Raw genomic sequence first — 15,901 nt, 5'->3', positions numbered from 1 at the left:
CCCCCCCCCCCCCAACACAAAACAAAGCCTTAACATGTATTCCTAACAGATCAGGCAGAGAGAAAATTTCAGTTGAATTTTATGCTTCTCTGGAGGTGAGGATGAGGGCAAAAATATCTTTCCTGGGAAGGAGGATGCCGATTTACCACCATTCTGTGGCACTGGTCGCCACTCACCGGGGCATCGTGTTACTATGGGGAGTCTACTCAGAAGCCTGCATTGGTACGGAGATTCAGAATAAACTCCTCAGTACGTCTGCTAATCCTTGAACACACTGTGACTTGTTTGTCTTAAGGTCCACTAACACATACAGCCATTTCTCTTTCTTTCTTGGTAATGTCCCTAAAATAGATCCTGTTAAAAAACAAACCAAAACCAAAACCAAAACCAAAGTCTCTTCCTCTACAACAGAGAACAATTTATTTGAGGAACCCAGCTTTCAGGAATTAAGGCTTGAAGTCTTAACTTGGGTAGTAAGACACCTGAAGGAGGTGGGGGGGATACGCATAGGAAAGGAAAACATCAACCAAACCCAGACACTACTGTGGATGCGGAGAAGTGCATGCCTCATATAGTGGTCTCCTGAGAGGCTCTGTAAGAGTCTGACATAAACATGGGCAGATGCTCACAGCCAACCATTGGACTGAACACAGGGTCCCCAATGGAGGAGTTAGAGAAAGGACTGTAGGAGCTGAAGGGGTTTGCAACCCCATAGGAAGAACAACAATGTCAACCAACCAGAGCTCCTAGGGACTAAGCCATCAACCAAGGAGTACATCTGGAGGGACCCATGGCTCCAGCCACTTATGTAGCAGAGGATGGCCTTGTAGGGCATCAATGGCAGAAGTTCTTGGTTCTGTGAAGGCTCCATGCCCCAGAGCAGGGGAATGCAAGGGCGGGGAGGGCAGGAGAGAGTGGGTAGGAGAACACCCGCATAGAAGCAGGGGTCGGGGGATGGGATGGGGGATTCCTAGGGCGGGGGGCGGGGGTGGGGAGGGGGAACCGGGAAAGGGGATAACATTTGAAATGTAAATAAAGAAAATACTTTAAAGAAAACCCAACTATTTCACTAGAAAATGTGTGCAGCCGATACACACTTTTAGCAACCTTATCAACAGGATACAAAATCCAGTAGCTCTCCTGTATACAGATGGGAAACATAGTGAGAAAGAACTCAGTAAAACAGTACCTTCCTCAATAGCCTCTAAACAAACAAACAAGCAAACAAGATCTTGAATTCCTATTGAGAAGAACGCATTACCAGGCACTTCCAACTGTAACGGGAGGCCGGTTTCTAACAATTCATGTGAGGTTGGCGCCCCCTAGTGTCATCAAAGGATCCCACTCCAAGTAACTTTTTTTAGAAATCGTCGGAATCGCAGAGACCGCTACACCTGTACCGTAGTTGTAGACTATATTATACAAATGTTGGAAGACTTTTTTCTGGGATGAGCGTCATATTATTGAAAATAAATGTTAGTTAAGTGTCTTGGTATAGTTTGGGATAATTGCCAGAGAAATGGTGCGGTAGAAAAAAAAGGAAGAGTTTCAAAAGGACAGTGAAATGAATACATTTTGTTTTTTAAAAACAATATATTTTACTTATTCTTTGGTAATTTTACACACATGCGAAAGGCACAAACATACACTCAATCTCTCATGCATCATGCACACATACTCACACACACACACACACACACACACACCCCACAGTGTATCTTGACCATATCCACATCGATACCCCATTTCCTCATGGGATCCCAACAGGAGACCTGCCCACTCCCCATGTCCTCTTCCTTATTTTTCTTTTTTTAAAAACATCAAGTCCAATTAGCCAGGCTAGTGTGAGCGTGGACAACCTTTCAACACCCACAACCTCAGACAAAACGATGTTGTCTCCTGAGGGAGGCAACGACTGTCAATAGGTCCTAGGCCAGACAAGAAGCCTCAAGCCCCCTCTCCAATCTATGCTGGCTCAATCTATTGCCTGGCTTGATCAGGTCCCCTGCAAGGCTTCTGCAAGTGTGTTCTCGGATTAGATATGCAGCCTGCTCACAGGAGGAAATTCTTTAACTAGCCCCTTAAACAGGATGCTAGTCGCTTCCAAGGTCATTAGACTGTAGGAGGGGGATTTACTACCTCGGTCTTGCTTTGTAGACACGTTGTCTAGCTGCCTTCTGAACATGTACATTTATACCTATAGAATAGTGCTGCTCTCAGCCTGGGGCACGGAGGCTTCTTTTGGCAGTGGTTGTCAGTCAGTCAGAGGCTCACGGTGCTGAGAATATGTGACTGTTGAGGGCTCAGCCCAAAATTAAAGCATTGTTAAACCCGAGTAATTTCAAGGCTTCTGGGATTGTAAATTGGAATTCAACGATTGTGATAAATGCTCTGGAAAACAAAAAGGGACAGACTCGCCGAGACTGTAAATCACCTGGTGGGAAATGAACCCAGTGTCAACAGCATCAGCCCGCTGTGGAGACCAGGGAACTCTCAGGCCCAGACGGGGCTCCGGGCTCTGGCTGTTCAGAGTCTTTTCTATTACTCTGATGCTGAAGACAGTCTGAGTCACTCACAGAATAGAGTTTAGGCCAATGGTTCCCACAGAATTACAAGAGAAAACCAGGGGTTGAAGAGATTGCCAGTCAGATAAAGCATAAAAGTGATAACGGAAGTTTGGATCCCCAGGACTCCCATATGTGCTGGGCGGGCATGGCAGCCTGACTATAATTTCAGCACCGGGAAGGCAGGGGCACAGGATCCCCTGAGGGAGATGACTAGCCAAACTAGACACAGCATTAAACTCTATGTTCAACTAAGAGGTCTCGCCTCAATTACGAGTAATGTGTAGCATGATCAAGGAAGATTACCAAAGTCAGATCTGGACATTCTACGTGTATATGTACACATGTGAACCTATACTGGCACATATGAGCCCACATATATGTGGATACACAATTACACATGCATGTATCGAACACACTGGCACACGAAACAAAAACAAAGAAACCAGAGCAACCCAAAGCAGCGCCCCCCCCCACATAACAGCTACTTGATACATTTAAGTTTTTCCTCTTAGCACTTTCGCTCTCCATGTCATCTGAATGACTGCCTCGCTTCCCTTGTCTGTAAGCATTAACATGCAGTGACTACCACATTTTTCCCAGCTCTCACTAGTTACTAGGTTTTCATCCAAACTCTGTGCCTGTTTTAGTGTCAGAAGGTCTTGTTTGTTCTTCATCGGCCCTTGCCTTATTTGTATATTTTAGGAGTGTTGAAAAGTTGTCAGTTTAAGAATTGTGGAGATGACTGTGTTTTGACAACAAACGAACAAACAACACACACACACACACACACACACACACACACACACACACCAACCAGGTGGACTCAAAGAGTTTCGTGCATATGAGAGATGTTACACTCCCTGTACATCTCTGGAAAACATGGTCCCTCAATGAAGAAAGCATTTAGAAACACTGCAAGGTCAGAATGCTGTCTATGCTCCACAGTGCTCCCCGCTCAGGCCCTGCTCCACCATCCCCAGCTGCCATCAGATCTTGCTCCCATCACTTACTATGTGGCCTGGGGAAACTTTCTAACCTCTCTAGCCATGGGTTTCTACACTGGGATATGAAGGTTCCTGATGGTGCCTGTTTGTAATGACTCCCAAGGTAAATGGCATAGTGCATTAGAGGGCAGTGCCAGATCTGAAAACATCACTTTTACTTTCTAAAAGCATTAAAAAGGAGGAAAATCAACTTGGCCAAGGGAGTCACAGCGTTTGATATTACGATTGTTCATCCATTAAAGCCTGGCACTCTAGCTTGTGGGAATAATTAGTGAGAATTTGTAAATTATCGTCATGCCATCCAGGTCAGCTTATACTAGAAACATCATTAGGTTGCAAATTTATCTGTCTTCCAAATATTGAACACCTTTTACTTACTGCAGTGTGAATAATAGACAGAAGGTGTTTGAGGGTCAATATGCAATGGATGCGTTGGCAGTTGCTGCCGATCAACAGAAGATAATTACACAGGTATTTGAAAGTATTTATTTCATTTTTGCAGCTGGCTTTTACTTGTGCTTTCTTTCTATTTGCTTCAAATTTTCAGTGCCATCCTGAGAGTGTCTTAGGCTTTAGCATGGATTTTTGATGATAACACTCACCTCCAAATCCAGGCCTCGTGGAGAAATCATGGTCCTCAATGTGCAACAGTTGTTCCCGTTTCGGGGGCCAGACTTTAGTAAGGTCATCTTTCCTCATTCTAGTTTCCCGAATGCTATGTCCCAGAGAAAAAGATACACATATGTTTTCATTAGGTTTACTATTGCTGTGGTGAAATGCCATGACCAAAGCAACTTGGGGGAAGAAAGGTTGGTATAGTGTGGGTTTCTATGTCCACAGCCTATCACTGAAGGAGGTCAGGACTGGAATTCACACAGGGCAGGAACCTGGAGGCAGGAGCTGATGCAGAGGCCATGGAGGGGTGCGGCTTACTGTCTTGCTCTCCAAGCTTGCTTAGACTGCTTCCTCCCTCCCTCCCTCCCTCCCTCCCTCTTTCCCTCCCTCCCTTCCTTCCTTTTTCTCCTTTCTTTTTTTTTTAAGCATTTTTAATTGGATATTTTCTTTATTTGCATTTCAAATGTTATCCCCTTTTTGTTATATAAGGGTGGGACAGATAAAGTAAAACAAGTTTTGGATTACTTGAAATACCAATCAAAAAGGTATTTAATACACACAGACATTTCTCAGAATCCATATGTAAGCTGAGAAATACCAGGTGATGAGAGTTCAGACTCTCAAGCCACCCATACCAGCTAAGCCATCCTCAGGAAGCAGCCTGGGGTTGAGCGTTGGAACATGACACCTAGAGACTGTTCAGTCTCTGCATTAAAGCAGAAAATAAGTGAAAATATCACAGAACTGTAAATGGATGAGAACAGGGCTTTTAGAGCCAGAGAGAGTGTGGGGACAGACTGAGACCTCAGGCAGAATGCCTAGTTTAGGCTGTGATCATAGAACTCATGAGTTGTGGGTACTGGGCAAAACTAGTGGTAAAATAGGCAAAGTCCATTTCCACCGTTCCTTCTGCAGGGCAAAGACAATATGGAAAGCTCCTGACAGAGCCTTGGCTCTCGAGATTTATGAGTGTGAGCACATTTCTAGGACACTGGGATTATTATTTTTTTTCTAGGCACCATTCTCTAGGAACACTGATGAAAATTTTAACAAAACAGTTGTGGAAGGAATTTATTTAATTTTTTCTTGCGACATTTAATGTGTGTGTGTATGTGTGTGTGTGTGTGTGTGTGTGTGTATGTGTATGTGTGTGTGCTCTCCTGCATGTGCTCGTGAGCATGTGTGCCTACATGGGCCTCCCATGGCACTCTTGTATAGGTCAGAAGACAACTTGCTTAACTCTCTTGTCTCCTTCCACCATGTGGGTCTAGGGGATTGAACCAAGGTCCCCACCTCGGTGGTACCCATTTAGCCATCTCACTGGCACCAAAGGCATTTTCTTGACTTCAGAAAATAACTCTAACTTGGAGAATTTCAGAATCTGAAGCAGCTGATGGGAGAGACGTACTGGGGTTTGTGAGATGGCTCAGTGTGATCTCTCAATAGGGCTGTTTCTGGATGAATCCTCAGGGGTTTAGAGATGTATTCTCTTCCTAATAATATGAATGGACAATTTGCGAAAAGAAATCTCTTTTGAATAGAAGGTAATAAATTTGAACTTAAATATGTTAAGCCATTACAGCCTGTGAATAATTGAACACATTGAACACTTCCTCACAAGGAGCTACAATAAACTAGGGAACATCTTCTAAAAAGCTAGGATTAACTATTTATTAAAAAAAATAATGGTAGGGGGCTGGGGAGATACTTCGTCAATAAAGCACATCCTGAGCAAGCATGAGAACCTAAATTCCTATGCCCTTCCCCCCAAGTGAATCATAATGGAATCTGTGTTTGTAATCCCAAAGCATAGACAGGAGGATCCCTGGAGCTTGCTTGTCTAATTGATGAACCCAGGTTTCCCTGTTTCAAGACACAACGTGACAACACCTGAGTTTGACCACTGGCTTCTACATATATGCATATACACATGCACCCACACAAATACTTTCCACCTTACCTCCTCACCCCCATACAAACACATACTCGTGTATATAAGAATAAATAACAACTAATAAGAGGTAGCTTCTAGATAATGTCCACTGTGTCTAAGATATCAGCCCAGATGTTTGGTAAATGTGATCTCATTGACATGTATCCACATCTTCTGTTTTCCTGAGCCTCTGCCCAGACTGTCTACTGACTTGGTAGGTTTAGGGTATACAATTTTATAACACATTTTCAGGATAACTTGTTTCTGTAGAAAACAGCACATTATTAGTACTAGCTGGCTGGCTACTTGTTTTCATAAAAAGGAGGGTAGATGTAATGGGGAATTTATAAAAATTTCTCCTTTGGTAATAATGTTTTTGGTAGAAGGAAATGATATGCGAGTAATGTGTCTTTTCAGAAGCCTTCCCTGCAGGAGACTGAAATACAGATATTTTGAATGAAGAACTTTAAGAGTGTTGAGCACAGGCGTGCTGTGAGACTCTAGCTTGGCAGCAGTGGGGCACAGACACCTCTGCTCCCCTGACCTGCGGTGAGTGCTCCACGGTTATCTCAACCTGGTTTCCTTTTATCTTAGCTACTTTACAAAGAAAGACTGGTGGTTGTACCCTCAAAACAAGTTTTAGAAATCTATGTACTGTACCATACACATTTAAAGAAATACTTAAAGGAACTGGAGAGATGGTTTCATGGGTAGGAATGTTTACAACTATGCAAAGGGTAGGAGTTTGGTTCTCAGTCCTACAGTGGTGGCCTCAGAACTACCTGTAACTTCAGCTACAAGGGACTGACACCTGTAGTTCCATAGGCAACTGCATGCACAAACCTACCTCCACACAGAGCAGCTTCAGACACACACACACACACAGACACACATACACACACACAGATATACACACACAGAGACACAGACACACACAGACACACATACACACACACAGACACACACACAGACATTCACACACAGAGACACAGACACACACAGACACACATACACACACACAGACACACACACAGACATACACACACAGAGACACAGACACACACAGACACACATACACACACACACACAGACATACAGACACAGATACACACACACACACACAGACACAGACACACACACAGACACAGACACACAGACACAGACACACACAGCACACACACAGACACATACAGACACACACAGAGAGACACACAGACACACATACAGACACACACAGAGACAGACACACACAGACACACATACACAGACACACACACAGACATACAGACACAGACACACACACAGACACAGACACACACACAGACACAGACACACAGACACAGACACACACAGCACACACACAGACACATACAGACACACACAGAGAGACACACAGACACACATACAGACACACACAGAGACAGACACACACAGACACACATACACAGACACATACACAGACATACAGACACAGATACACACACACACAGACACAGACACACACACAGACACAGACACACAGACACAGACACACACATAGCACACACACAGACACATACAGACACACAGAGAGACACACAGACACACATACAGACACACACAGAGACAGACACACACACACATATAAACACATAATTAAAAATTATAAAATAAATCCCCCAAATATAAATAATTTCTATAATTGCTAATCATACATTTAAAAATATTTAGACATTGATGATTTAAAATAACATTCTTCCTTTAAATGTATCACATAAACTTAAATACCTATATTAAGTACTTAAAATATGTAAATAAATTCTCTAAAATATCAGAATATTTTTATTAATTATTTTCTTAGAACTTGTATTTCCATTACTTGCTTCATAGAATTTTATTGCCCATCATACAAGTATTTTTGGGAAGAAACATGTATGTACACTGATATTAACTTTTAAATATTATACTGCCATTACAAATAGAACAAACTAATTTATAAATTGTTCATTCCTATTACATTTAAGAATAAAAATTTAGTGAAGATGAAATTAGTGATTAAATGATGATCTATTTTTGGGGTATATTTTTCTCTAGTTATTTTATGTTTTAAGAAATGGAGCTAGGCAGTGGTGGTCCATGCCTTTAATCCCAGCACTTGAAAGGAAGAGGCAGGTAGATCTCTGAGTTCAAGGCCAGCTTCACCTACAGAGTGAGATCTAGGATAGCCAGAGTTATACAGAGAAACCCAGTCTGAAAAAGCAAAAACAAAAACAAACAACAAACAACCAACAATAACATCAAAACCCAAAAAGAAGAAAAAGAAATGGAAAACTAAGTTATGTGTAATTCCCTTTGTTTTTACTTTTTAGATGAAAATACTGAATTTTGTTCATGTATGCATAAGTACATTGAATTTCAAGAAAGAAATTTGTGTTGTTTGAAAAATTTAAGTGACTTACATTCCTTCTGAGATATTTTAAAAGCCACATTGTGTGACCAAATACCCCCAATCATTTTTAGTGATTTATAACCCAACAAATTAACCAGGTTCTCCCTTTGATTTTGTTGAAAGAAGAAGGTAGGAAGCAAGCCAGTGTGAGAGGATGCATTGCTTGGAGTCTTTCACTGTCTCATCCTCAATATTTATAAGTGTCTCTGTGCTCAGGAAGCTCTTGTGGGCCAGAAAAGTACATAGCAAGATTGAGAGAGAGGGAGGTGCCTGCGTTTTGTCAAAGGGAGGTGATGAAGGAGTTTGTGATGATTTCAAATTAATTTGCTTTAATAAGGAGGTCATAAAAAATGGAATCCTGAAATCGTTTAGAGATTACACATGATGACATGCCCCTCAGATACCTTGTGGGTACCCTTAAAGATACATAATGCCTCATGAGTACAGGTGTTTGCTTTGAAAACTTCTGACTTAGTATTTATATAGAATTATAATTATATGCAAATATATTATTTATAATGCATATTATAGTTATAGTGTAAAAGTTCTATTTTCAACAAAACAAAAGAAGTCAAAAGAAAACAACAACATGTCGGGAGGTGGTGGCACACATCTTTAATCCCAGCACTTGGGAGGCAGAGGTAGGCGGATTTCTGAGTTCGAGGCCAGCCTGAGGTACAGAGTGAGTTCCATGACAGCCAGGGCTACCCAGAAAAACCCTGTCTTGAAAAACAAAACAAACAAACAAACAAACAAAAAAGAAAAAAGAGAACAACACTAAGACTTCACTGACCACATTGGAATATGGCACAGAGCATAACCTGAATTTATGTTCCCAGGCCATGGTCACTCATATTTAGCTATAGAATCAGTTGCCTCTAATTCTCTTTGAACAGTAAAAGTGAGCATAGAAACTCCCACATGCCATCTGCCTTCTAGAGTCACTCTAGAGGTCATCTGTTCTTGTCATTCTAGAAGCATGTCTTCTTGTCAATGTGGTTTCTGCTTAATATTCTTATTTAAATTCAAATAACATATTTTGATTATATTCTGCTCTCTCCCCAAGTCCTCCTAGACTGTCTCAGCCCCCCACGCAACTCCATGTTCTCTCAAAAAAAAATCCCCCAAAAGATGAACAAAATAAAACAATCACCTCCAAAACCCCTCCCCGAGGCCTGCAAATCACCAAGCCCTAACACTCACAAAGACAAAAAGTGCCAAAGGCACATGGAGCTGATTCTGTGTTGGCCAGCTACCCCTGAGCGTGAGTCCTGTGCTGCACTCGTTGATATAACCTCAGTTGATAGAACCTGTGACACTCTATTGGAGAAAGTCAATTTTTTAGTCTTTCCCAGACAGTATCAGTTTCCAATAGCTTCTTGGTTAGAGGTGGGACTTTGTGTCCGCTTGCCCTTCTCTGTATTGGCACTGTCTAGCTTGAACGTGCTCAGGGCTTCTGTGTGCTGCTACAGTCTCTGTGAGATCCTATGCACACTCATCCTCCTTCCGTGGACTCTTCCACCACCTCTGGCTCTTCAATTGTTTTCTTGCCCTATCTTCCTCATAAACTCCTGAGCTTTGAGGAAAGATTTTGATGAAGCCATCCCACTAAGGACCGAGTGCTCCGCAGTTTCTTGATCTCCTCACAGTGTTCAGGTGTGGATCTCTGAGTTTATTAGCATCTACTGCAAGAAGAAGCTTCTCTGGTGAGGGGTGAGTGACATCACTCAGGATGACCTCTCTCTGTCTTACTTAGGCTCTAACAGAAGTGGACTCAGAAGCCCAGACTGAAACTCACATGGCGCAGTACATTACATTATTCTTTAAAGACATGTAAAATCCATTTGTATAGACACAAATTTATGACACAGTAATGTAGCAGAAAAATCATTTGTCCCAATTTTGATCACTAAGAAAGCCTTCCTAATTGTGGATCCGGTGTTTATTTCCAGGTCCCTGATGCTATGAGAAGCTTTAGGGAGGATGAGAAGAGCCCCGGGGCCTTGCCTGAACAGCTCCTGAACAGCTGGCCTCCATCCAGAGTGCATGGCTAACTGACTGCGCTCCCTTTTGCCTATAAAGGGAACACATGTGCAGGTGAACATTTTTGTGCACGAGGCAGCCAAAGCGTGTGCTCCACTAGAGACATGGCAGCTACTGTAACTTACTTGGGTCTCTCTCTTACTTGGGTCATGAGCTTAGTGCTGCGGGTTCAGACTCCTTCATAATTAGGAAACTGGATCAACTTTAGAGTTGATCTGTAGACATTATTTGGAGCTCACAGGGTACTGTAAATTATAAAATTTAATATGAAACTCTTCAAACAAGAGCTCCTGTCTTGTTTGAAAAAGATCATAAATCTGTTAATTGTGCTAATGTTTTCAAGCCTTTCACACAAGTGCTGGGCTTGGACTAGAACGCTGAAGGAATGCACATGGACTGTAGCCTTTGGCATAATTTATAGATGACACAGATCTGTGCTAGAGTCTTCTCTGAACAGTTGACAACAGCCAACTGTATAGTTTCCTGAAGACTTACAAGCTTGCTATAAAATAAAATCATATTAAGATTAGCTCTTAAGGACACGAGGAGCCAAGATTGGGGGCATACCCAGAGTGGTTCAATTGCTCAGAGGAGAAGTAGGGGGAGGACTGTGGGAGAGGGTGACCGGGAGGGAGGGGTCAATGAGTGGGATGGAAAGTGAAGAAGTAAAATAATAAAATTAGGTTTAAAAAGATTAATTTGTAAAAACTTACAATTAAATAAGTTATAATTAAAGTATGCATAAATAAATGAAGTAAACCAAAGATAAAGATGCTATGATAGTGTCTACAGGCCTACTGTAGGATAGTTTAGTAATCACTAAATTCTGCCATAGAGCCATAAGAAACCTAGAGTCCGAGGACAGCAGGATTACAGTAGAACCAGATGTCTTTCCCAAGCAACAAAAGACATTTTCACTTGCCAAATGTTTCTTTATCCATATTCTTTTTTTAAAAAAAATTCACTAACTTTCTTAGAAATTATGGGGAATATTAGAATAAAAGACTTGTTTGCATGTTTAACTTAAAATATCTTTGGATGGAAAGCAAGTTTATAATCTGAATGAAAATTGATAACGCAATTAATATAGTATATACAGGCCTGACTGCATGAAAGCTGGGCTCAGAATAACTGATATAAGTGCAAAGCAGTATGTGTAAAGTGTGTGACTCTCCAACAAAGACTATGTCTCCCTGTCCTCTCCACTCTGCTGCTTGTCTTGCATTCTAAGGGGTAGCTTATTGATCAGTTCCACCATTACTTGTTGTGGGTGATCAGATTTGGCATTGCACAAAGAACATCACGATATCTGTTTCCAGTGGAAGGATGGAGATGCCTATCCCACTTCTCTGGAACAAGTCTACAGTGTGGAGAGCGGTGTAGAAACTAGCTCTTGGATGGCTGTGTTTGCTCAGGGAAAGCACCACGTTTCATCCTGAGAGGCTGCTTTGAACCAGGGTGGTGGTTTACAGAATCTCCGGTGCCCTGGGGATGCAGCACAAAGGCAGCAGCTATAAATTTTAATGAATCTTCTGGCTTGTGGCCTGGAGGGTTCTTCAGTTAGTTCACAGAGAACTGGAAAATAAGCCTTTGGACTGCAGACAGCAGAAACCCCAGGGTTTCCTATGGAGGAAACCTGACCTACACAACCTTTTAATTTTCTCTTTTAAAAGAAAAGAAGAGGCATTTAACCCCAGGGCAAAGTTCCCTCCTTACCAGAAAGACTTTGTGTTCACTGTTGACTTAAAAAAAGAAAAACATGTAGTCAGCGGTCAGCATAGCTTTTTAAAGTACTGCTGTTATTTACATCATCATGCATGTACATCTTGCGAACTAACTACTTTTATCTTCCACCCCCCCCAACTGTTCTCTCCCCATAGTGCAAACACATTTCTCTCTCTCTCTCTCTCTCTCTCTCTCTCTCTCTCTCTCTCTCTCTCTCTCTCTCTCTCTCTCTCTCTCTCTCTCTCTCTCTCTCGCATTTGTTTTGTTTTGCAACTAACTGAGTTTAACCAGACTGTCTCTGTGACCATGTGTTCAAAGCTATCTCTTGGCTGTTGAGAAAGAGGGTACGGAACTAAATCCTGTCATTCCTTCTGCCCTTTTGGGTCACCTTCCTTTACTCACTGACTGCTGATAGGGCTGATCTTGTGGGCACCCAGGGCAGGTAACTCCCTCCTATTGAGGTGAGTGAATGATGATACTAGCTATATGATTTTTAAAAAAATTCTGTAGATAATGTGGCATGGATGTAAACTAGTAGGATGGAATAGCTCTTATTATAATTCATCTTTTCATTCTCTAAGCATCTATGGAACAGCCAGAAAAATCTATTGCTTTATATGGTAGATCATGTTTAACATTTATTATAAAATAAACTACATGAATGTTGGAAGCAATTTGAAACAAAGAAACAAACAAACCCAAAGCAATTTGAAACAAACAAACAAACAAACAAACTCAAACCAGAAGTCACATATAGTCTGGCACAATCTTACATTCACCAAACATTCCCATGCTTAATTTCTTTGGAGAGGAAAAGAGTTAAACTCAACAAGATCTTGTTTCCTCTCTTTTCTGTTGGCTAGGTCTCCAGTAGCAGGGCTTTCCCTCTTGTTGAAGGGACCTTTACATCCCAGAGAGCTATTGGGTGGCACCACCATGTGAGTGACACTACACTTTTACCTGCACTTGCCATAATGGCCATTTTTGTCATGGTTCATAGGTGGAAAGATTGTAAGAGCTTAAGACCAGGGAGCCCACTGTGAAACAGGTTTTCCTAGACATGGCTACACAGACAAGACTGGAACAATTGCAATATCAATGGATGTGCTGAGGTGGAAGGCAGAAGACCCGATGAAGTCTCACTCATAGACAAAGAACTAAAAGAGACTAATGTGTGCTGGGAGGAGAACTGCCTCTCCCCGGGAGGAGCTCTCTTATTGGCTGTCTAATACAGAATGGTCAGCAGACATAGACACACAGACAACAGAAGTGGACTCAACGTGGTTGACTTTGTATATTTGTGCATACAAATACATGTATACATGTGTGTGTGTTTGTGTAACAATAACATTGAAAGAAAAAGAGGCTATCATCCGAGAGTATGGGGGGCATTAGGGGGTTGGAGGGTGAAAAGGGAAAGAGGAAAATGATGTAATTCTGTTTCAATTAAAATATATTTAAAGAGTATAAAGCAGACCAAGAATCAGGACTGTAGTTCCTGTCTTCTTTAAACTGAGTATATTGAAGGTATTGGGTAAATTTGTGTTCTTTCTCCTGATTTAGTGGTTAATGAATATTGGAGATTTTGAGGGCAGTCTGTCAAACATCTGTTACTTCACAAATGAGGTCTTTTGAGAAATCTTATAAAAGAGGAAGACATTTACAAGCTCATTCTTTGGGTAGAAGAGTGACTGATTAGTCCAGTATGCAAGGTTGAGGAACTTGGGAAATTCTCAATGAAACCTGGAAAGATACAGGCAAGTTGTGATGCCTTGGTTACTGTAATGCATAACCCCTGGGTACCCTGCATATATCCCGGCATCTCATGTTATTGATGGGAAAAATAACAGTAATGGTATAGAAAGTCTGAACTGTAAAAAAAGATTAAATAACATAAAAAAATTATGAGCATGATTTTCAACAGGTAATGAATAATCTTAACACTTTCTTACACTATCTCTTCAATATATAAAACCAAGCTTCACTCCAGGAAATTGACATGAAACATTGTTTCTTAAGCTACTAATTCAAAATTTAGAGAAACTGTGAACAAGCATCATTACTAATAATGAGTGCATTCCTCACTGGAGCAATATGCTCCCTGAAAGATGGTGCATATGTGAAAGAGTTAACTATATGCTCCTCAAATAAATATAACTAAATAAACAATGCTGGATATGGAAGACCCCATACTTGCAGATGTTAATCAGAAATGATTTCTTCTGATGGGTCAGTGCTATTCCAGACACAGATATTTCGACAAAGATGGGCTTCCCTTAAAGAGACGTTTCTAGATTAGCAGAGGATCCGAGGCAGCTATTGAGAGAAACTGGGCACTCATTGATGACTCTGTTTCTATATCTTACCGGGTTTGTTTTGGTGAAAAGAGGCATTGCTGGTGGGGTTTCTTGATGGCAGAAGCATCCAGCATCGGTGTGATCCAGGTGTAGGTGAAGGAGACCAACCAAACAGCCAGGACCATGTCTTCCAGGAGGAAGGAGTGCAGGAAGATGCCAACACAGCTCCTGAGATTTCCTGACCACGTGTCTTTCAAAAAATAGATATCATGTCACGAAAATGAACTGAGAAGAAGCAAGCAGACGTGGCCCTCAGTGCTGCCTGTTGTTTCCATAGATTAAGTAGTCTGGCATCACTCACAGGCTGTGTCTTCCTGCCTGCCTCATTGGCAATGTAAAGAAAAGAAGGCAGCACCTTCCGTTTTCTCTTTTCCCAGGGATGGCTCTTGGTGGGATGCTTGATTCCCCACTCAATAAACTCTCAGCTGCTGCCCTCAGCAGACGAAGAAGCTAGGTTAGGCCCTAATCCTCTTAATCCAGTGCAATACAATTCGAATATATGTAATGACTCTGTAAAATAATATGCTTAATGAGAGAAAGATGATTAATTTAATCTTAATTACATGCTGCAAGATATTTTTCTTTGTCTCTCTGCTTCATTTCATCCAGAAAGGAATCATTTCCTCTCCTCAAACACAGAGGCCTCCCTGCACAATAGAAAAATCATATTACTAGATTTTTCAAGTAAACAACTACATTTTATGATGATGGTTTAGTCATAACAAAAGTCATTCAATTTAAGGTTAAATATAGTAAGCAACCTCTAAATGAAATGTTACTGTACTGGATAGCATACCAAACATTAACCTGTCATTGCTAAATTAGGGCCATGCATGCTCCTGATGCAGGCTGCCTGCATACAGACAGTAGAAATTCTGGCTGCTAATATTCTCTGTATGTCTTAGGTTTCTATTACTGTGATAAAATGTTGTGGCCAAAAGCAATTTCTGGAGGAGAGGACTTACTTCATCTTACAACCCTCACTCTCTACTCCATCATTAAGACATGTCAGGCCAGGAACTCAAGCAAGACCCTGAAGGCAGGACCGGAGCAGAGATGATGGAAGAACACTACTTACTGGCTTGCTCCTCAAGGCTTGCTCAGTTTAGTTTCTTATGATGCCAGTACCACTGGCCCAGGGTAACACCACTCCCAATGGGCTGGGCTCTCTCACATCTATCAATCATTAACCAAGAAAATGCCACCAGAGGCTTGCTTACAGGCCAATC

The 15,901-nt window shown here is 41.6% G+C and overlaps 1 protein-coding gene across 1 annotated transcript in view; it reads right to left on the bottom strand.

Moving 5' to 3' along the window:
• The window catches only part of Gabrr3 (gamma-aminobutyric acid type A receptor rho3 subunit), a 55,379-nt gene extending 40,380 nt beyond the window's left edge, over positions 1 to 14,999 (bottom strand). Inside the window, exons 1-2 of the mRNA XM_031364733.1 lie at positions 14,682 to 14,999; positions 4,174 to 4,286 (exon numbers count right to left, since the gene is read on the bottom strand). Of these exons, the coding sequence (XP_031220593.1) occupies positions 4,174 to 4,286; positions 14,682 to 14,797 (229 nt within the window). The 5' untranslated portion in view covers positions 14,798 to 14,999. The remainder of the gene's footprint in view (positions 1 to 4,173; positions 4,287 to 14,681) is intronic.
• Between the last annotated feature and the right edge of the window lie 902 nt (positions 15,000 to 15,901).

The sequence above is a fragment of the Mastomys coucha genome, unplaced genomic scaffold (genome assembly GCF_008632895.1).
Source record: "Mastomys coucha isolate ucsf_1 unplaced genomic scaffold, UCSF_Mcou_1 pScaffold12, whole genome shotgun sequence".
Taxonomy (NCBI): domain Eukaryota; kingdom Metazoa; phylum Chordata; class Mammalia; order Rodentia; family Muridae; genus Mastomys; species Mastomys coucha.
The sequence above is the reverse complement of the archived record's forward strand: the minus strand, read 5'-3'. Positions and strand labels throughout refer to the sequence as shown.